Below are 26,910 nucleotides of genomic sequence, written 5' to 3'. Positions count from 1 at the left end.
AGGAAGAAGCACTGAAGTTGGAGGTGGTCAGCTATGCGCCTGCAGAGCGGGGGCCTTGAGACCTTTCCTTGCTCTCACTTCCCCGGCTGGCAAGGACGGTGGCACAGACGGAAACCTGTGACCTATTTACCAACCGAGCCCGGGACACACGGTGTGAAGGGTCTGGAGACATTCTCAGGTGCGCCCTCAAATCAAACACAGGCTGCAAACCCATGGCACAGAGGTTTTGTTTTCATTTCTCAATCTGAAACGGACTTCTCAGGAAATTTCATATACAAATCTGGATTTCCAGCTTCTCTTGAAAAACTGGAAAATGATCTGACAACCCTGGGGCTGAGACCACCGCACTGCTAGAGGACCACCATCTAGAGTCGAGGAGCTGCCTCTTTCAGGCAGTTTTTGACACCCCTGCTCTGCTGCCTGCCTGAGACTGAAGCAGAATTAACCTCCTTTATCTTCAAGCCTGTGCTTCTTTTCTTCTTACAGTAAAGAAAAAAGTAAAGTACTTCTTGTACTCATGGTTCTATCCAATGTAGGAAAATGACAGACTAAGAGAGTTACAGGTTAAAGAAAAATAAAAGCAGAGGCAATTCTTTGTGAACTCTATTCCTATGCATGCAAAATAGGATATTGTGGAAGGACACTGCTTTTTTGCAAAGCTGGCTCTCCACATCATTTGTTTACACGATCTGTCTGGTACTTTCAGCATCTGAATTTAGAACCCACATCTCATCTGCAATAAAACATGCTATTCTTCATATCCAAAGATGACACTACTCATCCACCCACCCAGACTGCTTTTCTATCTGAAGGCCACTATCTAATAAAAGAAACCACGTAAGATAATCACCCATAATTCTTTAAGGCAAAGACTAATTCATAAATTCATGCAGCAGCCATTAATCCAAGGCTTGCCAAGTATAAGGCATTGTACTTAAACCTTAAGGAGTTATAAAAATGAGTATAACCCTTGAAATATTTTCTCAGGCGTCTCTACCTCCCAGAAGTCTCCTTGCTTATATAACCTTCTCCTCTGCAAGACTGAGGATGATTCCAAAAGTAGGGTCCATGTTTCTTCCATTCATAGAATCCCTCCAGCTTGGCCTCTGCTCCCACAAACAGCTCTCACTGTGGTCAAAAGACCTGTTTAATACTTATCTTAGAAGCCTGACTTACTGAATGCCTGCTGACCACTCTCCTTGTGGAGCTTGGTTACACAGCAGAATGCAGTAAAGCTCTAAGTCAGGCCCTCCTCTGGCTCCACACCTGCTTCCTCCTCAGTGAGGCCTCCTCCTTCACCACGCCCTGACCTGGGCTACCATCCCTGTGCCGTCCACTCCCCTTCCCCTGAGCTCCACGCCATCAAGTCCCAAGTGTCCACCTGGACATCTCAAAGGAGATCTTTAAAACTTACTTCCCAAACTCAATTATGACCTTTAGACCTAGTCTTTCCCCAGAACACTCATTTTTGACCAACATGCCACCATCTGTCCAGGTGTACAAGTCACAAACCTGGGTGTTTTCCTTAATCTCTCTCTCTCTCTCTGATCCCCAAAACCCAACGCATTACCAAGTCCTGCCATAATACCTCCCAAACGGCCCCTGACTGTTCCCACTTCTTGTCCATCTCCTGTGCTGGGACAGTAAGCCAAGCTACTGGTTCTTCATCTGCGGCAGGAACTTCTCAGTGTCCTTCAACCCCCTCTTGCCGTTTTCTAATCCTCAGTCCGCATTCCAGTCAGAGTCCACCGTTTCTGAGTACACAAATCTGATGGCAGTGTCTCTTCATAACCCATCAAGGACTTGTTAAAACTGAAGACCCAGGGCCCAGCGTGTTCCCAAAGGCTCTTGATAATCTAGCCCTGCTGGCCTCTGGGCTCGTCTGAAGGCCCCGCACCCTACTTAACTGTGGCCCTCCACACTCGCCACTCCTGCCCTCAGTTAACCTGTACCCAGCGTTGCAATCTCAAATATCACTGCTTCTTCAAGAAGTGTCCTCTGACACCCCATGCTTTCATCACTTATAATGGTTTGCAGTTATATGCTTATTTGTTAGTTGTGTGATTCATGTCACTTTCCAAAATAGATTAGAAAGTCCCTGAGGGCAGGTACCTTGTCTCTTTCATTCACCACTTTCTCCCCCAGGACACATCACAGCACAGATAGAGAGTGAATAAAGAAAAGGAACAGTCAGGTGCTCAGCACTCTTAGAGCCAAACTCCAAAAACGTTTATCACCTGGAGTTTTTAAGACAGTGACATCCCCAGGAGCCCCAACATAAAGTAAAACGTGATTACTGTTACCAGAGACATAAAATACTGGAAAATCAGAGGAAAGAGAAAGTACTCTGTAAATGGACAGAAGGCTTCCTGGAAGAAGTATCATGGAAACTTGACCCAGAAGGGTGTGCAGATTATCAGTCTGTATAATCTAGATCAGGGCTCCCCAATCCCTGGGCCACAGACAAGTACCAGTCCGTGGCCTGTTAGGAACTGGGCTGCACAGCAGGTGAGCCAGGCAAGCGAGTGAAGCTTCATCTGTATTTAGTCACTCCCCATCACTTATATCCTCCTGGTCGGTGGAAAAATGGTCTCCCATGAAACCGGTCCCAGGTGTCAAAAAGGATAGGGACCGTTGATCCCGATGACTTTTATCCCACAACGTAATTACTCTTCTCCAAATGTGTTTCACATGAAACATTTCCCCATCCTTAAATTTCGAATTTCAAGATAGCTCTCACTTCAGTTGTGTCTATTTTTTAAGAAATAAAACTTAAAATTTTGTCACATAAAGTAAGGCAAGTGTGGGAGTTATCGTCATGCCGAGACAGTTCTCAAAGTAAATCTGTACTCCGGGAAACCTACCATTGCTGTGAGGCCAGGAGTGCACAGTGGCGCTTCTCACCAGGGCTTCATCCACTTTGCCACCCGTGGGATTATCCACATACTGCCGACCCTGCTCCAAGGCATTAAAGCATTCCGTCCAGTAATCATTATTATCTGCCTGCACCCGGTCGTAACTCCAGCTCACGCAGGGAAGGGTCTGGCGGCTGCTGGAGGAAATGTAGTCTAGGAAACTCAGTGAAGCAAAAGGCTGTGTGTGTTGGTTCTGCAAGAGGAGGAGAAGGCTTATCGGTGGCTCCTGGGGTTTTCTGGCTCCTTCCATCTGAGGAAGGAAGGTGGTCTGACACATCATTAGGCGCCTTTCAGCAGCCTGACCAATGTCAGAATTCTTCCCAAAAATATCCAACTCGTCTTCCAGGAAGAGTCCTGAATTGTAACCAAGTTTGCGATTCATGATCGCACTAAACCCACAGGTGCAGCGGTACTGGTCCTCGTTGGAAGAATCAGGGATGTAGAGCCCGACATCCGCCCCTTTGATGTTCATGTTACAGGCACAGATGCAACAGCTGTCAAAGTTTCTGTCTTTAAAGATATTCATCACGGAATCCGAAAGAATCAGGGTGACATAGAGACTGTGGGCTTCGGGGATTGGCTGCATGGTGGCAGGCTCCACAGAATTGAGAGGCCGAGTGGTAGAGGGGGTAGAGGCTGGTGAGCCCTGGTCGGTGCTGTCATACTTCACAGAGCCCTGACCACTGGCAGTGCCCCCTCCTCTGGGAGTTCTTGGTGTCCTGGGGGTTCGTGGTGTGGGGACAGAGAAGCGAGGGGTTGCTGGGGATGGTAAAACTCCTGCTCCACTGTTGCTGGCTGGGGCAGCGCTGTTGAGCGTTACCGGCGTGTTCATCTGTGGCGTGTTCAGATAATCTGGATCTGCCAGGCTCCCGACACTAGGCACATTGCTGCAAGAGAGATGGCACCTCGTGAGAACAGGGGGCAGGACACGGGTGCCAGACACACGCCTCAGCACCCCAGCCCGGCCGGGCCATTTCTTATTTACGCGTGCTATTGCTTGGTTTATTTGGTTTTCTTTTTTTTTTTTTTAAGGATTCAAAGGAGTCAGTGCAGTGTGTGGAAAAGCAAGCAGCAAGGTATGAAGAGTAATTCAATACAGCAGTGCCCGTCCACTTAGTCCACACTTCAGCAAGCCTCCTCTTCATCTTTTGAGGAAACTTTGGCTATTTTTAACAAGAAAACATGATACTGCGTTTGGACAAAGTAGTTCTGAAAAACTCTAACTACTAAATAGAACTTTAACACATGAGTTCAGATGCCAAATTAGCTAGAAGACCATAGATGAAATTCCCATCTAATTTGCAATTACAATTTTGTCCTTTTTTGAGACTGAAAGTCTGCCAGTGTACTTGTTCTCTGAGGCTATAATCTACATGTGATTCTATAGTAGTTATAATCAAACGCACATGAAAATTTAACATTTTTTTAGTTTCCAAAAAATGCAGTCCTATCTAGCTTGCATTTTTATTGTAATGAGTGACCATGAGGGAATTCTATTTGAGGAACCCATTGGCCAGTCATATATTACAATTAATACAAATGTTACACATGCTGCCAAGAGGACTTGGTCTTAATTAGGTCTGTGCACGTAAGTATACATGCCACATCAAAGTGTCCCAACTGCTAACAGGCTTCTGCGGTAGGCAACTGCAGTTCATTTTCTATTTTCCATACGCCATGCAAAACAGCACCATGATTTTGAATTCCCAGAGATAATCACACTGTGCTGTTTTCTCATAAGCAGTGACTTCTGTCTGGAACAGCCACAAAGAAAACAAAACAGTGTCCATGATTTTGTAATAAAAGTTCTTATTGTAATAAAATGTTCTTGATATACATTATTAGAGGTACCCGTAAAACAGATTGGGATCACTCTTTCCAATGAGAAGGTATCAAAAGAAATAATATTTTTTAAATGTTTAAAATTCTTCTATTAATACTGTGCTTAAACTAATGTTCCTCCAATAAAGTACATATTCATTCACTTATAATTTGAAAGAAGAATGTCATAAAGTAATGGCTCTTTGAATCATTTTCTTTTGATTTTTAATTAGCTATGCCTAACCTACCAACCTGAAAATCCAAATCAGGCTCTGCAAAGAAATGTTCAATCTGAGGCACAGCGGTGTCTTTGAGTGCAGATAACGAGTGACCCAGAAACCCTGATCAGCAATCACTGCTATCTCAGAGAGCAAAATAGTAAGTGTGTAATAATGATCTTTACTCTAATTGGACTCCTTTCAAATTTTCCTGTTCAACAAAAGTCTAAAATGATTATGCAGTTCAGATCAGAAAAGGAACTACAACGATTAACTGAAAACCTAAATAATTAAATTGCTCCCGAGGCAGTAAAATGGTTTATTGTGTATAGGAACCTGACTTTTCCCATTCAAGAAAAATGAACTGAGGACCAACCAACCCCATGCTAGTTGCTGGGTATGCAACAGTGAAAAAAAAAGAGGAAGGAAAGTCAGTGCATGGCAAGTATGAGAGGCATCAAGAGAGTGTTGGTGTGTTCTGTAATAAAGCGGGAGGACTTCCCTGCAGCTCAAACAGTAAAGAATCCGCCTGCGATGCAGGAGACCAGGGTTCAATCCCTGGGTCAGGAAGAGGCTCTGGAGAAGGGAATGGCAACCCACTCCAGTATTCTTGCTTGGAGAAGTCCATGGACAGAGAAGCCTGGCAGGCTACAGTTCGTGGGGTTGCAAAGAGACACGACTGGGCAACTAATACACACACACACACACACAGACACAATGACACACCCCCACACACAGCAGGACGTGAAGGAGACCACAGCAGGACGACTTCCCACAGTCCACAACTGTGCAGTCCAGGAAGTAAGGGAACCACCAGCCCCATGTGCTGCACTTAAATGCAGTCTTGGTCTCAACAAGCCACATGCACAGCTACAACACGAGGGTGGTGGGCGCCACACTGGAAGGTGCAGGGACGCTTATTTCATTCCAGAGGGTTCTGTTAACAGCTCCAGTTTCGAATACCAAGAATCTCTGGGGTGGCAGACAACAGATTTAATAGATCTAAACAATTATCTAAATTATCTGTTACAGAAACTATCATGCAGGAAAGGGTTGTATGTTGCTGTTTTGAGGAGCTTGTGTGTATAAGAGGCTAGGTGGTGGAATGGCTTCTGAAGCGGCTGCGCTGCTTGTGCTCAGCACGCTAACCCCTGGGGTGCTAGTTGCTGCAGCCGTGTGGGCCAGTCTGAGGTGAAACAAGCTGGGACACAACTGGAGAACGGCAGCCGAAAATAAGCCAGGCCCTGCCCTACAGCGTGCTTCTGGGCACACACTTTCATACTGCTGGTGGCATGTTGCTTCCACAACCATTAGTTCTCAGAGCGTTTCAAAAATCTTGTGCCTGAAACTCCATTTTAAACAGGAGAAGACCTAGATAGAAGGATCCCTTAAGGTCATACAGAGACTAAACAAAAAAGGCAGGAATTCGAGTCCTGTGACTCCATGTACTTCTCCAAGTCTAAGGTTCTTTTAAAGTACTTCGCTGTCACAGTTTCTCATTCCAATACAGACTTTACACAAACACAGGCATAAAGCCTGCTTATAAAATTAAAGTTGATTTCATTAAGATGATTTCTATACAAGGTCACAAAAGTAGCCCACAAACTGGACTACAGCATAAATTTGTCTTAGCTTTTAGAATATAACTCTGAATTAACTGTCAACAACTTTTTCTTTGGCAGGGGGAGGTGCGCCACATGTCTTGCAGGATTTTAGTTCCCTGACCAGGGATTGAACCCAGGCCATTCACAGTGAAAGTGCCGATTCCTAACCACTGGACTGCCAGGGAATTCCCAACTATCAACATTTCAAAAAGGAAATGTACATTAAAATCTCTCACATTCCTGCCTGAACAACTCCCTAAGGTTGAATAGCAAAAAGAAAAGCAAAAAGAAAAAAATAAAAGTCCCTTTAAAGGGGGCAATACATACTCTCAAACAGTTTACTGTTGGCCCCACTCGCCCCACTGCCCCCACAGTGACACTGGGTGTCAGGAGTGGCTAGTATTTTGCTCTGCCCAGTCCACTCCATCCACATACTGCTTACTTGGTCCTGACAGACATTTGAGTTTGTGGCCTTTTACTTTAAAGCATTTACATTATGTCATTAAGAAATTATCAATCAAAGGGAAAACTAATTCTGCACTGTTGAAGTCAGAATGACAGGATGAACTACGTACAAGCTATGATAAATACTTCCTTTTCCCTCCCCCGTATCATGGCACTGTTCTATTGCTGCTTTCTTGTATGACAAAGGGTCAGCAACAGAAATTAGCATATGAATACTTAACCTTAAAGTGCCTTAAGTAAACACATCTGAAATCATCAAAGTGCGTATTAAGGAGTACTTACCACCGTCACCCTAAAAATATTACCCACTCCAATCTACTGCTTGGTTCTGTGACAGACACTGATTTGACACTGAATGACCATAAACACCACGGTTCTCTATACAAATAACCTCAATTTTCCCATATATATGAAATTTAGTTTAGAAAATAATATTTTCAACACAAAAGAATATGCACAAAAACATGAATGGCCGATAAAGTTTCAAATGAAATGCTGTCATCATGTAAAGTAAATACTTAGGTTAAATGATAGAAATCCTATTAAATATGGCAGCCGACTTGACAGAATCCCAGCACATACTTGTAGCCATCTCTAATGAAAGTGGCCGCAGGTGGCATGGGCAGTTGTTCAATTTTAGGAGGGATTGCCCATGAAGGCCGAAACAGACAGGCATCAGGAATCTTCAGAGGTAGCAGGCATTGGCTCGGCAACATCTTCAGTGGAGCAAACATGGAGGATCCCACAAAAGGCTGAAAAGTTGGAACTTTGTGCACGTACGAAAAGTCCTGTGACAACAAAGTGGGGCTGGTGATCAAGCTGGTAAACAACTCGAGGACATACCGTAATAGCAACAAAAATGACTGAATTCACTATTTCTCTTATCTGATCAATGGGAAAATGTGAATGCCAACATTTAAATTAATCAAAAGACACTAATTAATACGCCAAGTGATATACCACATGATCTAATCCAGAGAACCCTTAGGAACGTATGTATATATTGCATACAGACAGTACTATTTTAAAGAAGTTGTAGAAAAATGTGCTTTAAAATCACCGTCTTTGTATGGGCTTCCCAGGTGGCGTGAGTGGTAAAGAGTCCGTCTGCTAATGCAGGAGATGTGAGAGATGTGGGTTCGATCCCTGGGTATTCTTGCCTGGAGAATCTCATGGACAGAGGAGCCTGATGGGCTGTGGTTTATGGGGCTGCACAGAGTTGGACACGACTGAAGAGTCTGAGCATGCATGCCTGTCTGTGTACAGTAATATCCCGGCAATTACCTTTATTTCCTCTGGCTTGGGACTTCCTAATCCATCTTCCACTTCCATCTTGAATTCAGTGAGCTGTGTTGAAACCATACTGACCATGGGGCTTTCCATCATGCCTAATGCTGTCACTGTCTCTGAGCTGATCCCATCTTTATAATTCATCACAGGAGAAAATGCAGGGTGCTGTTCCAAAGAAGGAGGGGTGGGGAACATCCTCTGCAGGTCTGCAACTGCTAAAAATAAATAAATAAGTAAGTAAAATTTTTAACGGGCCTGACTTCTTTAAAAAAAAAAAATCCCAGTTCATAATCAGGCCCCCTAGTTGGCATCAGAAATAATGTTAACTGAATGGGCATATCTGTTACATAATAGAGTACTAATAACGGAAGTTCCTAAGAAGAAGGCCATCAGCAGAAAATTAGCCTTTGCTGAATCTTTACCACTGTCCTCTTGACGCTTTATAATTTGGCTTCACGTTAATTATGTGAACAAAGTCTACATAAACATAATTTTTTTCCCCCTTCTAACAACTGATACCCTGAAAAATCTAAGGAAACGAAACTTCATAGTCAGGATTAATAATCATACCTAGAACAAAAGACAATTTATTGAAAATCAACTGGGGAAAAAATTGTCTTTTAAGTAATATTTAGAACAGTGATTCTCAACCTTTTTAAAAAAAATCATTGTTATATACCTGAGGTTAACCATCATCATTTCCAGTGTCTCTTTAAGGCACTGATTCTTAGAGTAGTAGTGTATGGAATGAAACGCAAGTTGTGGTTATGAAATCTGGCCACTAGGGGGTGTCACGTACAGCAAATGTATTTGCCTATTTGGAGGCACAAGTTTAAACCAGTGATCTGGAAACATATCTAACTCCCCAGTTCTCAACCACACTGCTCTTTCTAGCAACTTCAACATTTAAACAGTAACTACTGTCTATAGTAGGGTAATTTACTGTAACTACTGAACAGATGTTAACACGACTTACAGCACTGAATCAGAACTTTAAATAAAGAATAGCTGCCCTGTGCTCGCGCCTGAGGCAGAGCTGTACAGAGGAGCGGCAGTGGGCTGGCCCCCCACTCAGGTGGTCCCACCACAGCGCTGCTGTGTCCTGGGCACTTCCTCCCTCTGGGCCTAGCTCCTTCATCTAGAAGGAAAGGCTTGACTAGGAGTGTGGTTCTTATTAGGCTTGCTTTCTTCCTTTTGTTTATGGAGGGAGGGGAAAGCCTCCACCCAATGGAGCAGAGAAGGGTAAGAACCTCTGGATTAAATGATTTTTACCATGTTTCCTAGTTAATTATATAATCCTGAATAATTTACCCTCTCTTGGCCTCAGGGACCAACAAGGGGAGAAAAAGGCCAATAGGCAGGGTTTCAGACCTCAACTTTTACTTCCATTAGAGAAGCTCCACTTCTATTTAACTTTTATAATAGAATTCTGTATAAGATTTCATTTGACAAAACAGTACCTGCTGCTGCTATGGCAAAAAAGTTAAAAAGAGAGAAAAGAAGAAGAAAACCTATTGTAAAACTCCCAAGATGATCTTCAAGTTACTTTCTTGCTGTAATAGTATTTGACCCGAAGATCATATAACAATTCACAGTATTAGGGACACAAGCCAGGCCATAAACTATCATAGAACCAACGGAGAGATTATATAGTTGATAAGTCCTGCAGCTGAAAAACAGGTCTTCAGATGCAGCAGCAACCAAATCAATACACTTTTTAAAAATAAGACTAAATACTTTAATACAGAAAAATAGGTTATTCTTGAAATATATACATCACCTTTAATTTTTGGTCCCTATTCCTTTTCCCAAGCCAAGGAGCAGCTACTGTTCAATGTAAATATAAAATTAATTTGTAAGCAGAGTGTTTTAAAACACGTGTCTGCTTCATCAAATCTTCAAACTCCTATTATATTACAGAACTTAATTAACAAAGCAGATATTTGGAAAATAATGAGACTATATAAATTCACTTTGAGTTAAAATGACAATGAACTTAAAACACAGCCCTTTCCTAACTTATTAAGTATTCAAGCTATGGTACAAAATGTTATCCCAAAATTATTTTATTCAATTTGTTTTCAAATTTTCTCTGAGAAATGTGAAAAAGGCATTTGCCATTTAGGGCTCCTCAATTTTTTCGATGCTACCGAACAGTTATATATCTCAGTTTTCAAAGCCTCAGCCACCTTGATCGTTTTTGTCAAAGGTTAAGAGAACACAGACCAAAAGTATGGATAAAATGATTTTTCATTTGCCAGAGATTTATGTTAGAAAGCAGTCTTCACCATTCTCATTATGAGCTATTCATCAGGAAGGCTCATAACCTCTCTATAGCTTTAATTTCCTCATCTACAAAATGGGAATAGTATCTCCCTCATATTTTCTGTGCACGTTAAATGAGATAAGGTATGCACAGAAATGAACAGTTTGCCAGGTCCATCTAAATACTCAGAAAGTAGTGAGAGTCAGTAACAATTAGTCCTCCCTGCTAATTTTGGTTTGATTAGAAAAAGATGGAAAAGGCTATTCAATCACAGGAAATTCCTGAAATGACCCTAGAAAGTTTTGAGATGAAAAACAGGGAACTGGACTCAAAGTAGGTAAGGCAGAAAGAAAACAGAAACCTACAGAAACATTCTGGTCCTCTAAATAGAAAAATACTGCCTGTAGTAGAACTGCCTGTTCAATTTTCTTCCCATAAAATGACTAGAATGAGTGTGAGAACAGCTACCAGGGCGGACTGGAGTTTACGAGTCTTGCCCACAAAGCTCCACTTACTCATCCCTGCCTGTCCTCAAGACCTGCTGCACCTCAGCAAGAACTCACCAGTCAGGGCACTCTCCATTTCCTACCCTGTATATCAAGTATTTATGCAGAAGACCGAAGCCTTCCAACAGAAGCATCATCACTAAGATTAATTTCTCAGTATTTGTCCCTTACAAATAGTAAGCACTCTTGTGGAATAAAAAGCCAATTCAAAAGTCTGACTCTTTCATTTTGCCTCCTCAAAGTCTCATACTTCAAACTGACATGCTTTCCAAGATAATTCATAAGTGACTGGTTTATAATAAAACCTAAGAGAAATGTTTCATTTTAATTAATGTAACAATACTTACTTAACACAGACTTGATGCTAAATTAACTCTCACTGTTACTATATGTTGATTTCTTCATTATTACATATACAAATGAGTAATTATGGACCTATGCTGTGCAAGGCAGGACCCACTAGCCACATGGCCATGGAGCATTCAAAAGGGGGCCCCATCCATCCTGAGATACGCTTGTGTGTAAAAGGTACCTTGGATTCCAGAGTTAATACAAAAATGGAATGTAAAAATCTCAGTATTTTTATGCTGATGACATAAAAATGACATATTGGATACACTGAGTTAAATAAAATATACTATTAAAATTAACTTCACAGTTAAAAAAACTTCTTTTTACTCTTGAATGCAACTAACAGAAAATTTAAAATTACCTTATGTGGCTCTCATTTGTGGCTTCCCTCGTACTTGTGTTGGATGGTGCTATTCTAGACATTAAATGCTATGTCTTTCCACTTCAATGTACAATAAGCTACTGTAGAAATTAAGAGCTTTTTGCCATGCTATTTTCATTGTCTCATCTTTGAAGGAAATACTATGTATATGTCCCCCCCACACATGCACACATACTCTGACATGTTAATCAGGTCCTCTGACTCTTATTTATCTATGTTTTCCTGATGCCAATATTTTTGCAATATTTCAAATTTATTAATTCTTATATCCTGTACTTTATCATAAAATTCTGAGTAGCTTCTTATTGAAGCAATTCCTTTTGGAACAGAAATGAGAGAAAAAAGAGAGAGCACACCATATTCTTTACTGGCAATGACACTAACCAGCAGGTTGGTTTGTGAGTGAATGATCTTGGACAAGTTTTCAGACATTTTAACATCTAACACGATTACATATTAGAGTGTCAAAAAAAGCACAGCAACTGGTTAAATGCAAGTGAAGAATTCATTCATCTGCCTTACTCCAGATGAATCTACTTTAATAATGTTTCTTTTAATCTGTGAGTTTCATGTTTGTAAAATTCTGCAGTGCAGAGTAATAAAAAAGGAAAAATGTTTAATTAAAAAAACTACAGCAACTGGCTGGCTATCATTATTCATTTTCATACATGTCATGCTTGAGAAAGCTTTGCATATTTTAAAAAGCTATGGATCCACTAAAGCTGTCAAAATCCAATCTCTGTATACTTCACACTTCTACATTTGAGTAAATCAGCAGTACATTTATAGGTTCATAAAACTTTTTGACTCATCCCTATGACATGGTGGTTTTTCCCCTCAATTTGTTCTCATTACCAGCTGAAGTTAATGAGAAGGTATTAAAGAATGATTTGCAATGGAATTGTGTTTCGGTTCCAGAGTACCCATATAAGCAACCTTGACTTTCTTCTCTCTTGTAGAATAATGTTTCTTAGGAAAAAAAAGGAAGTTTCTTGTCCGCATACATAATAAAACTAGTTGATTATCTTTAACGAAACACAAAATCTTCAATATCAATCAGAAAAAGGACCATAGAAAACAAATATTCATTACCCTTGTATGAATTAAATTTATGAACATGGAAACATTCTACACAAGCCCTTACGCCAGAATGTTGCTCTGAAAACCACTGAGCAGCATCTACCCTGCTGGGAGAGGACCAGGAGAGAAACAAACCGAAACACGTGTTTCATAGTTTAAACCATGAAAGTTAATTTGAAAACAAAAGAATTTAAATTTAAATGGGTCTCTTAGCTACCTGCCACCCTAGGAATACCAATATATACAAGTTTTAATTTATTTTCAGTATTCTGTTAGAATGAGAAAAAAAAAAGGAGGGGACTCAGATGAGGCACCACTGAGGATGAGAACATTATGTATGTATCACGAGCAGTGAGCTGAAGCTACATCTCCTTTCTTACTCGGTGGATAAGGAACAGCAGCTCTTCCGTCCTTCCCAAGAGGTCGGTCTTCTGTCCCAACCGCAGGCATTTTTGATGAGCGCAGTGCAGGTGACACAGCCTAAGAAGAGATTAGTAATTATTAAAACCGAGCAGCACATTTGTATATAAGCAAGGCGGTAGTTAGCTATTGCTTAGAGTGTATGGCTATTGATATTTTAAAAACACACTTCCTTACAAATTTTCACCAGGTGAACGTCTAGAAATACTAGCAGACAGTGACACAGAAGAGATGACGACAACCTTATCAAGTATGAGAAACGAACTGACTGGGTCTTCTTGTCACGGGTCAGGGGAGGGCAGACTGCCAGCTCAGCAGAGGTCCCGGACCTTGGGCCAATTCCCTCTCCATGAGGGAAGCAGTTTCAGGGACACAATAATCACATCAAGCGGGTGCCTCTAAGCAGTAACTGGTCATCAGTCTGGTTTTCCTTCTGTTTGGAAGCAGGCAGCTAAAAGAGATGACCTCAAGCCCTCCCAAGCTATTACTCTTATTTTTCACCACACACACACACACACATGAAAGATACTTCCTATTCCTATTTCTTGGGCTTCCAAGGTGGCTCAAGTGGTAAAGAATCCACCTGCCAGGTAAAGAATCCACCTGCCATTGTGGGAGATGCAAGAGATGCGGGTTCAACCTCTCGGTTGGGAAGATTCCCCTGGAGAAGGAAATGGCAACCCATTCCAGCATTCTTGCCTGGGAAATTCCATGAAGAGAGGAGCCTGGTGGGCTAGACTCTGTGGGGTCACAAACAGTGACAAAACTTAGTGCTCAGTCACAAAACTTAGTGACTGAGCACACACATTCCTACTTCTACAATTACTATTCACCTTCAGGGAAAAAAAACCCTTACCTCATAAAATTATTGAAATGTATATTCAATACATTTGAAGAAGGTTTTTCCTTGATTTGCTAAGTTCAGTTCAGTTGCTCAGTCATGTCCAACTCTTTCTGACCCCATGAACCACAGGACACCAGGCCTCCCTGTCCATCACCAATACCTGGAGTTTACTCAAACTCATGTCCATTGAGTCGCTGATGCCATCCAACCATTTCATCCTCTGTCGTTCCCTTCTCCTCCTGCCCTCAATCTTTCCCAGCATCAGGGTCTTTTCAAATGAGTCAGCTCTTCGCATCAGGTGGCCAAAGGATTGGAGTTTCAGCTTCAATATCAGTCCTTCCAATGAACACTCAGGACTGATTTTCTTTAGGATGGACCGGTTGGATCTTTCTGCAGTCCAAGGGCCTTTCAAAAGTCTTCTCCAACACCACAGTTCAAAAGCAACAATTCTTCGGCACTCAGCTTTCTTTATAGTCCAACTCTCATATCCATACATAACTACTGGAAAAAACCATAGCCTAAGCTAGATGGACCTTTGTTGGCAAAATAATGTCTCTGCTTTTTAATATGCTATTTAACTTTTAGTCATAACTTTCCTTCCAAGGAGTAAGCATCTTTTAATTTCATGGTTGCAGTCATCATCTGCAGTGATGTTGGAGCCCCAAAAAATAGTCTGCCACTGTTTTCTCGTCTACGTGCCATGAAGTGATGGGAACCGGATGCCATGATCTTAGTTTTCTGAATGTTGAACTTTAAGCCAACTTTTTCACTCTCCTCTTTCACTTTCATCAGGAGGCTCTTTAGTTCTTCACTTTCTGCCATAAGGGTGTATCATCTGAGTATTTGAGGTTATTGATATTTCTCCCAGCAATCTTGATTCCAGTTTGTGCTTCATCCAGTCCAGCATTTCTCATGATGTACGCTGCATAGAAGTTAAATAAGCAGGGTGACAATATACAGCCTTGACGTACTCTGTTTCCTATTTGGAACCAGTCTGTTGTTCCAAGTCCAGTTCGAACTGTTGCTTCCTGACCTGCATACAGATTTCTCAGGGGGCAGGTCAGGTGGTCTGGTATTTCCATCTCTTTCAGAATTTTCCACAGTTTATTGTGAGGCACACAGTCAAAGGCTTTGGCATGGTCAATAAAGCAAAAATAGATGTTTTTCTGGAACTCTCTTGCTTTTTTGATGATCTAGCGGATGTTGGCAATTTGATCTCTGGTTCCCCTGCCTTTTCTAAAACCAGCTTGAACGTCTGGAAGTTCACGGTTCACGTATTGCTGAAGCCTGGCTTGGAGAATTTTGAGCATTACTTTACTAGACTGTGAGATGAGTTCAATTGTGCAGTAGTTTGAGCATTCTTTGGCATCGTCTTTCTTTGCGATTAGAACAAAAACGGACCTTTTCCAGTCCTGTGGCCACTGCTGAGTTTTCCAAATTTGCTGGCATATTGAGTGCAGCACTTTCACAGCATCATCTTTTAGGATTTGAAATAGCTCAACTGGAATTCCATCACCTCCACTAGCTTTGTTCGTAGTGATGCTTCCTAAGGCCCACTTGACTTCATATTCCAGGATGTCTGGCTCTAGGTGAGTGATCACATCATCATGATTATCTGGGTTGTGAAGATCTCTTTTGTACAGTTCTGTGTATTCTTGCCGCCTTTCCTTAATATCTTGTGCTTCTGTTAGGTCCATACCATTTCTGTCCTTTATCGAGCCCATCTTTGCATGAAACATTCCCTTGGTATCTCTAATTTTCTGGAAGAGACCTTGAGTCGTTCCCATTCAATTGTTTTCCTCTATTTCTTTGCACTGATCACTGAGGAAGGCTTTCTTAGCTCTCCTTGCTATTCTTTGGAACTCTGCATTCAAATGGGTATATCTTTCCTTTTCTCCTTTGCTTTTTGCTTCTCTTCTTTTCACAGCTATTTGTAAGCCCTCCTCAGACAGCCATTTTGCTTTTTTGCATTTCTTTTTCTTGGGGATGGTCTTGATTCCTGTCTCCTGTACAATGTCACAAACCTCTGTCATAGTTCATCAGGCACTCTGTCTATCAGATCTAGTCCCTTAAATCTATTTCTCACTTTCACTGTATAACTGTAAGCGATTTGATTTAGGTCATACCTGAATGGTCTAGTGGTTTTCCCTACTTTCTTCAATTTAAGTCTGAATTTGGCAATAAGGAGTTCATGATCTGAGCCACAGTCAGCTCCCAAATCAAGTCCCTTAATAGGCAAGATTATCTTTAAGAATGCAAATGAATTGAATGCAAGATAAAGCAAAAAAAAAAAAAAATCTCACAAATAGAAGGCCTTTTATTTATGTTCACTTACTCAATGGAGAATCCCCATGGACAGAGGAGCTTGGAAGGCTACAGTCCATGAGGTCTCAAAGAGTTGGACATGACTGAGCCACTAAACACACATTCAATGTTATAGAGTTGAAATGTGAAACTGAAGTCTGTGAGGTGAAAACCCAGACAACAGTTTCCCAATTCCAGTTACTAATAAGATAAATTAGCAAAACTATCCTAAGGTAAACTGTTCCTTTGATTAAATGTCAGGCCAGAAGTCAGAGTAGAAACAACTGTTCCAGAGAAATGAAAATCAGATTAAAAACTGTCCAATTCTCCTTTGTATATTAACACTACTAAAATATATTCAAAAAAACAGAGTACACATCTCTTCATTTAGTCAGTAATTCATAATTTATACAGAGAGTAAGGATGATGGTTCAGAGCAGAGACGAAATTCACTAGGGATGCTGGCTATGAACAGAAACTGGGCAACTGTACAAAGCTTGGTTTTTTCTTTCCTTATATCTCTCTTTCTACTTCTTTTTAATTCCTTTACTTTTCACACTTTCTTCTCACCACCACCAAACCAAAGCATCTGAACTAACCCTCAATGAAACCACTCCTAGATAATATATGGCTTTACAGACACAATTAGGAACAAAATGGATCTCCAATGCCTGGGTCAAAGAATAAGGACGCGTCATTTCTTCTAACAGTGTTTTTCACATTGCCACGTCCTTTTCTTCATGCAGCTACTCCCTGAATTTAGGTCCTCGTTTTTCAATCCAACAAGTTACCACATAGTACTCTTGCTTTCCATGTATCAGACTGATATAAAACAGTACCCACTTCTACCAGGTCAGCTCCCCACTCAGCAGCCTTCAGAAGAGCACATTACCGTAAAGTCTGAGGTCCAAAGCTCGAAGTGTGGCCAAGTACCTCCCCAGCCCCAGCAATCTTTACCCCCAACTCAGGAAACAGATCGATGTGCTCACTATCCCACAAGGCCCCAGCTAGTTCATTCTCTTTGCTGAACCAAGACTCCTTCCAGGCTCAAACACACATCCCTCCCCTGCCTCTCACTAACCAAGTCTTTCCACATTCCAAGTCAATTTCATTTTTTGAGGTCATGACTATTCCATCTTCTAAGTACTTGGGTTTCTCAGGTGGCACTAATGGTAAAGAACCAACCTGCCAATGCAGGATCAAGATGAGGGTTCAATCCCTGGTCACAAAGATCCTCTGGAGGGCATGGCAACCCACTCCAGTATTCTTGCATGGAGAATCCCACGGACAGAGGAGCCTCACGGGTTACAGTCCATGGAGTCAGAAAGAAGTACTTAGAATACTACTGGTGTACAGTGTCTGTTAACCAGATATATTTTATTTTAAAGTAAGAATGGGCTTTAGAAACCTGATTCCTATTTAACCTCCAAGCCTTTACTTAAACACTGCTTGCCTGTTGCTTCATACTTGAATAGGTAGCAACTTTAGATTCAGATAAATTACTGTACTCACAAGGCTAAGTATATTTTAAACTTTATTTATATGCTATTTCTCCTAAAGTCTGTGAGCACCTCAAGCTTAAGACTGGTAATTTAATTTTATCTATAAACCTAGAGAACCTGCCACAAAGGAACTGATCATTAAATAATTAACAAATATCACATCAACTGGATGGATGGGAAAGTAAATATATAAATGAAAGAAAGTGGACTAATACTTTGACTTCATTGAAGAGCAGACCTATCTTACTCATCTCTAGGTCCCCCAGAGATAACAGGGGCACTTCTGTTTACACAAAGATACAGGCTTAGTTAGGATGATGACAGCACACGTTTCCTGACTCAGCTCAGCTGTTCTGCAGAGAATTATAAATTCTTATCTGTCACTTTAATCATATGATGTGCTGTGCTGTGCTTAGTCGCTCAGTCATGTCTGACTCTTTGCAACCCCATGGATTGTAGCCCACCAGGCTCCTCTGTCCAATGGGCACTCTGCAGGCAAGAATACTGGAGTGGGTTGCCATGCCCTCCTCCAGGGGATCTTCCCAACCCAGGGATCAAACCTAGGTCTCCTGCACTGCAGGCGGATTCTTTACCATCTGAGCTACCAGGAAAGCCCAAGAATACTACAGTGGGTATCCTATCCCTTCTCCAGGGGGTCTTCCTGAGCCAGGAATCAAACCAGGGTCTCCCACATCATAGGTGGATTCTTTACCAGCTGAGCTACCAGGGAAGTCCAATCACATGATACCTTGTATTATTTAATGTCTACGTGTATAAATTCTATTTCCTGACTATGATGTCATAATCCTAGAAAGTATAAATCATATTTGTAATCATCTCTCTAAATGCTGACTATTCTATGACATAAAGTTCAATATCATAAAATTCAAAAAGTTCAGTATGCCCCACTCAGTTCAGTCGCTCAGTCGTGTCCGACTCCTTGAGACCCCATGAATCGCAGCACGCCAGGCCTCCCTGTCCATCACCAACTCCCGGAGTTCACTGAGACTCACGTCCATCGAGTTGGTGATGCCATCCAGCCATCTCATCCTCTGTTGTCCCCTTCTCCTCCTGCCCCCAATCCCTCCCAGCATCAGAGTCTTTTCCAATGAGTCAACTCTTGGCATGAGGTGGCCAAAGTATTGGAGTTTCAGCTTTAGCATCATTCCTTCCAAAGAAATCCCAGGGCTGATCTCCTTCAGAATGGACTAGTTGGATCTCTGTAGTCCAAGGGACGCTTAAGAGTCTTCTCCAACACCACAGTTCAAAAGCATCAATTCTTCAGCGCTCAGCCTTCTTCACAATCCAACTCTCACATCCATACATGACCACGGGAAAAACCATAGCCTTGACTAGACAGACCTTTGTTGGCAAAGTAATGTCTCTGTTTTTCAATATGCTATCTAGGTTGGTCATAACTTTTCTTCCAAGGAGTAAGTGTCTTTTAATTTCATGGCTGTAGTGACCATCTGCAGTGATTTTGGAGCCCCCCAAAATAAAGTCTGACACTGTTTCCCCATCCATTTCCCATGAAGTGATGGGACCAGATACCATGATCTTCGTTTTCTGAATGTTGAGCTTTTAGCCAACTTTCATGCCCCACTACATGGCTATTATTTTTTAAATCTAAGCTAAAGGGACTACATAATACATTCCTGTTAGTCTCATATTGAGGAGTATAAAAAAAAAAAGAAAGATTTTAATATTTACAACAGTAATAACACTAATGGAAAAAAGCCATCAACAAACAAAACCCAAGGGTTATTATTAGAGAGTATACTAACAAGTTCAGAATCCTTTCAAGGTACACAAACATTTTTGAAGAATATTTAGAACCTGAAATATGAGCTCCCAATTCAGTAGACCAAACTATAAAGAAATACTGAAACACTAAGTCCAGCCACTGAAGTGCATTTTTTGTGTGTGTAGCTACTGCAGACTCACCCCAAGTTCGTCGTCATCAGAATTATCAAAGATGTTGTCTAAGTCATGAAGGGAAGGTGCCAAATCTGTCACCTGTGTGAGGCTACTGGAGCCTGCCCTGCCAGCAGCGTTGTCCTGCCGGACATCTGTGGGAAGGAGGCAAAAGGCACCGAATGAGCAGCTTCCTCAAAGGAGAAGGGGTGAGGAGAGGGCAGTGAGCAAGCCCTGCCTGCCAAATGCTTCCTTACGCTGTCAGTCAAATCGAGATACAATTAGTGCCAAATACACTTATCAGTTTTGAAAGAACTGAAAAACAAACTATGAAAATATATTACAGATGAGGTCAAATCACTGCTATTACAATCAGCACATAATGTTAAATAGAGAAGCATCTTCCTCGCATTTATTTTAGCAACAGTCCAAGTGAGGCAAATAATCAGTGTACACACCTGTTTTAGTAGAACTGAAAAGGGACATGGCATTTTTCCCTTCAGGCACCGGCGTGGAATGACCTGGTGTAGTGACATCCTTGGTACCAAATCCATCCTCTGACTGTGTAATAAATTCAGCCAAACAAAACACATGAACAGCAACCCAAAGTGTGGAATATGAGGGAGAACACAAAGAATTAGAGGGCAGAATGGAACTTGTTATGAGCACAAGTGTGATAAACCATGGTCTATGCAACCAAAGGAAATAAAAGATATGTCCTCGTCCCTGATTTTAAACTGAAACCAAAAACTCCCACACTTGCCCCTCAATCTGAGTCAATCAGGATTTTATGCCTCAACAGTACTGGTGGGGTTTGATCACAGACCTGCCATGGTGTTAAAAGCTGCCTTTAACATATTTTGAAGGCTGAATTATGCTTCAAGCTTTCTGGATCTAGATAGGTGTAAGAAGTATTCTCTTGAACTATACTGGTCTCCTTTCATTCTCTTATTTCCTCTGTTCTTAAGAATATTTCTTTAAATGGCCCAGTATTTTAGAATGCTTTAAAATTTAAGGCTAAAGACAGCAGACACCCCCAGTACTCATTATTGAGATAATGAAACCAGTAAAATTATACTGACACAGTCTTGGAGTAGTGATGATATTAATTCAGAGAAATTAGAGGTAAAGCGCTTAACACAGTAAACAGTGAGCGCCTGATAAATGGTAGATACTGTCACCAATATTCTTCCTTACATTTTGGAATAATAATTAAAAAGAAATAAGCAGGGAGCATAGGCCAGCAAGAATTAGCATATGAGAGGAAACATGCACTGTACAAGCTATAGCCTGGAAGCTGTGAGGCTTCATTTATGTTCGGCTGACTTTTGAACAAAGGTGAGCCATGACATAAAGAGGAACAATACGCTGTTCGATACAGTAGTACCAAGAGCATGAATATGGGGACAGAGCAATCAGGCAAGACTATCTCAAACATTCTGCCTCGAAGTCTTCCCACACGTGTTGTACTGACATAGACTGAAACCCACTCCTGGCTGGCCTCTCTCTCTGTTATGCGGTACCTTATTCTTTTTCAGGGAGTCTTTTTCTGTCCCTTGTTTGCATTTCTTGTTCGCAGTAAAGATGTATTTTATGTCGCCATCCTCGAAAGTATACGGGTCGTTGACTTCTCCCAAACTGTCTCCAGGTTGTTGTGACAGAGGCAATGGGTCAAGAAAGTGGAGGGGCTGCATCTGGGGCTGCTTGTCTTGCCAGACTTTAAACCGTTTGTTAGGTTGTGCTAAGAGTCTGGAAGGGGAAATGAATAACGATTTAAGCAAGAAATTGTAAAAAGACCAGACTTTTTTTTTAAGCAACATTTGTGATTTAAAAGCATTTGGAAGCTTAAACTTTAACAACAACAAAACTAAAAAATTCACCTTCAAGTGACTCTGAGAGACTATATTCACAGTTAAATAAATCTTAGTAGCCTTTGTCAAGGCCATATACTTTTGTCTCTGATTCCACTGATTTCACTTAACAGCAGAGATGGGCTCTGGGGATAGACTGTCTGGGCACAAATTCCATCCATGTCATTTACTAACTGCATGACCCCAGTTTCTTTCTCAGCTATGACATTAAAGGTGGCAATATGGCTGTGGTGAAGATGACATGAGATAATCTGTACAAACTGTTTAGAGTAACAGGTTGCTCAATAACACTCTGAAGTATTACTACTAGATGCATGATATACACATGAAAGCATGCAAAGCCTTCTAAGTGTCAACACACAAAGAAGGCACTGACTGCAATATGGAAAGTCCCATAAAGCTATATTCTTTGATTCACAAACACCAGACCAAAAATGAATTAATTCTAGTTAAGGAAATCTTACAACGAAACCTTTACAGGCCAGCATTTAAATAATGACACATATGATAAATATCACGTTGGATAAAGCATTTGACTTTTAAACCCTTTCCAGATGCAGAGTCTAGAATGGTGAAGAAAGAGCTCTTCAATTTTGGATCTGAAGGCCCTGATTCCTGGGAACCTTGGCCTTCTGTGGGTGGTCAGGGGGTGGGGTGGAGGATCACCTTACCTTTGCAATGCAGTGCTCTCTGAGGTTACCTCCGTTTTGGCATCGCACCTCTCACCCTGGAGCTCTGGAGGCCGGAACTCAGCATCATCAACAGATGGTAGATGGTAACTGTGCCACCACTTATCTGACGACTCTGGGTTCGAGGGCCTGATCCCACAATATAAGGCGGTCTCACTGACCTCTGCCGTGAGAGGCACTCTTTGGCCTACGAGGACGGTCCGGTCATCCAGAGCAGACAACTGCTGGAGTTCGAGCCCATTTCCATAGAGGGCTGGATTCACAGGGACAGAGGGTGGGTCCAAACTCTCTGCTTCCTGACCTCGAGGCTGAGGGCTGAGTGTTGGCGGCAGAGGGGAAATAGGGGAGTGAGGTGAATCCATAGGATTCAGATTCATTTGCTTGCTTGTATTTCTGGAAGGCACGGCCATTTGCTTATCATACTTCCTACTGCTAGCCACCTCTAAGGAGGAGTCTATCCCTGCCAAGCCTAGCTTCTGTCCCGGTGGATCTTGTTCCATGCATAACTCTTCGGCCACAGACGGCCTGTGATGAAATGGTATCAAGGGTCTCTTTTGTAGCTTGTCTCCCTTGTCCTGTCTTTCTGTTGTTTTGTGCTTAGAAGAAGCAGGAGGTGGTAAAGATGAAGATGATGATGGTCCTGCACTGAACCCTGGTTGTGATATTGTGGGAGGTCGACTGGGGCCTACTGTACGTTTTAAAAGTTTATGCCTGAAATGAGAATGAAAATGAAGTAAGTAAATACACAGGTGAATATAACTATACCATTCTAATACTACAGAAGAGATGCCTCTGACCAGGTTACACCTTTTCAAGAACATGTTATACACACTAATACATCCAAATGGACTCTAGGTGTTAAATATATTGATAATGACTAAAAACTGCAACACACTCTGATAAGAAATAATGAACCAATTGCATGCAAGTAGATAAGAGTTGAACCTTAAGAAATATTCGTTAAAATGCCTCTAACCACTACAAAAATACTAATTTGAAAATTCCCAAATCTTCCAAATTTGGTGAGGGCCTCAGACAATCTATTCACATGGTATTTTAAAACCGAGACCATTTGTCAAGAAAGGCAGCAAAATAAAGCTTCCAATCTCTATTTTACAACACCCAACTAACTCCAACAGAGAATGGTTTATAAAAGCTTAGAGTGCTGTAAATCAGGAACAAGATAACTACGCAATTCTCCCACAAAGTGTGAAACTAAGGGTCAGTTTTAAGAATATTTAATAGGATAAATATACTAAGAGCCTTATATGCTACTATTATTCAAGAAAGAAGGGATAAAAGACAACTTTAGATCTTACAGAAATGTGCTAAAATGAGACAGAAGTAAAAAGGTTGTGAGTGAATATGAAAACAAGACACACATATACAAATGCATCTGTCCCATCTAAGTAGGAGCAGCAAGTCTGCTCACAACCTAACACACTTCTTGGCAGGCATGGGTGTGAGAAACTGCTCAGTAAGGGCCTACTAGATAATGCTAAGGTTTAATCTGCACAAAAAAGTTATACAGCAGGTCAGCCAGTTCCTCCCAATATATAAATCATTCCCAGGAAAAACGTAAGCTCTCCTGCCAGTGTATCAGTAACTCTCTGAGGCCACTAGGGTGGCATTAAATTACTGTTGCATTGCACTAAACGATGCCCTAGTGGGCAGTAAAATGGATTTGTGTGGCATAATGGGATGGTTTAGTGGGACAGCAGGATGGCCACCCTGCCCCATAAGACCATTAAATAGTATGAGGAGTGGACCATCCCATAATGGGTTCGGTAATCCTGCAGTAGATAATCTGAAAACACTCTTAGAGCCCAAGTCTTAGCTACTCTTAAAAAAAATCCTGACTTTGAAGAAGTCAGTAGCTTAAAGCTACTGTCAAAAAGGCAAAAACTGGACTTTAAATCTCCAGTACCACACTGAGAGATGAATGTCTCACCTGAAAATATCTCAATTATATCTTCCAAGGGTGCTTATTTTAAGACCTAAGCTCTGAAAGTCTTTTACATAAAACTTTTTGATGTGGATTTTCTCCAAGACCATTTAACCACACTGATCTTTTGAGATAGATATTTTATAGTAGCCTTTTCAAAGTAAGGACTTTGTGCAAAGTGGATAATCTTATAAAGTCATTTTCTTCTACTACATTTAGCAACTTAGCTACGTTGTGGAACCTTCAGAATAGGGGATACACCGGTAAGGAACAGACCATTACTGCACATCTGTGAGTGGGTATGGGACCTCCCTGAAGCCGGCAGCAGGACCATCACGCTCACAAGGCTAACTATGTGGCAGAAGCTGGGCCAAGAGTGTAGAAACATATGGTGACTAAATGAATAAGGAAAGCAGAATGACTGTAACAGACATTTCAAAGGAAGTCAGTGTGAAACGCAATGATAAAACTGATCTAGAAAACTAAGGAAAATAAATGATAGTTCTAGGCCGAGGAGGAGAAAACTGACAGAAATGACTGCAACAGGGTACCTGGTTTGACGTCAATATTAAGGGTATATCTTAAAAGCACTTTGCAAAATACAAGACTTGAGTACATGTGAGAAGTCAGGTGTAGAGATAAATATTTAGAAGTCAATGGAATGGAATGCATTTTTACAAATAAGATCTGAAGGGTATAAGAATTTGGTGAGGAGACAGAACAGTACTTCCAGAGGACAAAAGAAAAAGAGTTATTTATTTACACTTTAGGTAAAAATAATTCAAAGTACTGAATAAAAATGTGACAGAAATCAGTAAAAGGGTTATTTTAAAAAGTGAATAAATCTAGATTAAGAAAAAAGGCAGGAAAATATAAGAGGAACGCACAAGTGAAGTTAAATACACTAAAATTTTTATCCTATGTACTTTCTAAAGGTGGACCATAACCTGGCTGTAAGCTGTTCAGAAGTCAATATTATTAGGAAAATACCTTTTTTCCCAAATAATCACATGATTAACAATGGCCTAGAGATGAAAGCAGACCAGGCATTCAGCTGGTATACCATTCCTATCCTGGGACTAAAGAGATTCTCATCAGCTCAGAGAAAGCACCCTTAATGAGCAAAGAATATCACCGAAAACATCCTCCTTGAAAAATCAATCAAGGGTTTCAGTAGGTACTTAAAACAGCATCTCTCAACAAAAAGCTGACTACCAAGGCAGGGCTTGATAAAAGAGAATCAACTTATAGGAAAGAGGAGCGGGGACAGGAAGAACCTGTTAAAACTTTTGCCAATGTGTATAAACAAACATGTGCACTCACATGTATATGCTCGCAGAGATTCCTGGGCATCGTGACCTCCTCCCCACCCGGAAGCCAATTCATATATGCCACATTAAGAACCCCGTGGTCTCAACTAGAGAAATAGATAGCCAACTTCCAAGTACACTTATCTCAACTGACCTTTGTATAAGCATTGAGCAGTATCAAATGGAAGCAAAGCCACTCTAAGTTGCTAAGAGAATATTCAGAAAATAATTTGGGTTTCTACTCAAATATCTAAATGAATGAGCAACAATTCTTTCCTCAGAATATCTGAGGAAATATTATTTCCTCAATAATATCTGAGGCTTTCCTCAGATATTATTACCACATATCTACTTCAGTCATCAAAAAACACCAGCACCAACAAGAAAAATTTTCTCTGGAAGGTGTATTTAATCCAAGTTCTATTAATTCAAGCCAACTTGCTTGATATTTATCTCAATTTTATAATTAAGAGTAACTAAATAAACTCATTTAAATGGCAAAAGATTGTCTTGTTAAACTGATGCCTTTAGTGCTAAAGAAGTTATCCTGAAGAAATCTGTGGGAGCTATTTGTTAACAGAGTCAATTGTCTAAAAAGGCCCAATAATAAAACTGTATCCTTTACATAGAAACAAAACAAAAAAAAAACAACAGCAAGCTTTTTTTCTAGCACTGGAAGTAGAAGGTTTATAAAGAAAACAAAGCAAAATGACGTGGAAGAAGTGGTCTGAGAGACCAGGAGACAACGAACAAAATGTACTATGATTCTGTCCAATTCTATCCAATTACTGCTCTGCCTCGGCCCCTACCTACCTAGAGCAAGAACAGCTGACTCTTTGGGTTGGATCCACAAAATCCCAAGTAGCAGGATTGTTAGCAGGCTCTTCTTCAAGAGTTGGAGTGGACATTTGGCTCCTCCTAAAAAAGGTTAAAATATGTGGTTTGTATAAACATGAGATAATATTCATACCTCTGGGGAGGAAAAGGATGTTAGAAAGACATGAATACATCTTACACAGTAACAGTATCCTGCCGATAGACAGTTAAGAGCAACCCAAGGTGTAGGGTTGGGCGGCAGAGGGGAAGTCAACTACTCTGTCTGTGCACCAGAAGGAAAATCAGATTCAAAATATTTTTATTTAAGATTAATATACATTTTAACATGGGTGGCACAGATAGCAATGAAAACACTATCTGGCACTATTAGCACTAT

General features: G+C 41.1%; 1 protein-coding gene across 2 annotated transcripts in view; it reads right to left on the bottom strand.

Moving 5' to 3' along the window:
* The window catches only part of MED13L (mediator complex subunit 13-like), a 257,483-nt gene that overhangs the window by 23,800 nt on the left and 206,773 nt on the right, over positions 1 to 26,910 (bottom strand). The window contains exons 9-17 of one of the 2 annotated variants that reach the window (XM_010828557.1): positions 26,511 to 26,615; positions 22,425 to 23,153; positions 21,406 to 21,631; positions 20,341 to 20,443; positions 19,913 to 20,037; positions 13,279 to 13,378; positions 8,308 to 8,528; positions 7,606 to 7,811; positions 2,865 to 3,802 (exon numbers count right to left, since the gene is read on the bottom strand). In XM_010828557.1, coding sequence (XP_010826859.1) covers positions 2,865 to 3,802; positions 7,606 to 7,811; positions 8,308 to 8,528; positions 13,279 to 13,378; positions 19,913 to 20,037; positions 20,341 to 20,443; positions 21,406 to 21,631; positions 22,425 to 23,153; positions 26,511 to 26,615 — 2,753 coding nt within the window. The remainder of the gene's footprint in view (positions 1 to 2,864; positions 3,803 to 7,605; positions 7,812 to 8,307; positions 8,529 to 13,278; positions 13,379 to 19,912; positions 20,038 to 20,340; positions 20,444 to 21,405; positions 21,632 to 22,424; positions 23,154 to 26,510; positions 26,616 to 26,910) is intronic. The other variant, XM_010828558.1, reaches the window with a different exon arrangement.

This window comes from Bison bison, unplaced genomic scaffold (genome assembly GCF_000754665.1).
Source record: "Bison bison bison isolate TAMUID 2011002044 unplaced genomic scaffold, Bison_UMD1.0 scf7180017864495, whole genome shotgun sequence".
Classification (NCBI taxonomy): Eukaryota; Metazoa; Chordata; class Mammalia; order Artiodactyla; family Bovidae; genus Bison; species Bison bison.
This window is presented reverse-complemented; position numbering and strand designations above follow the sequence as displayed.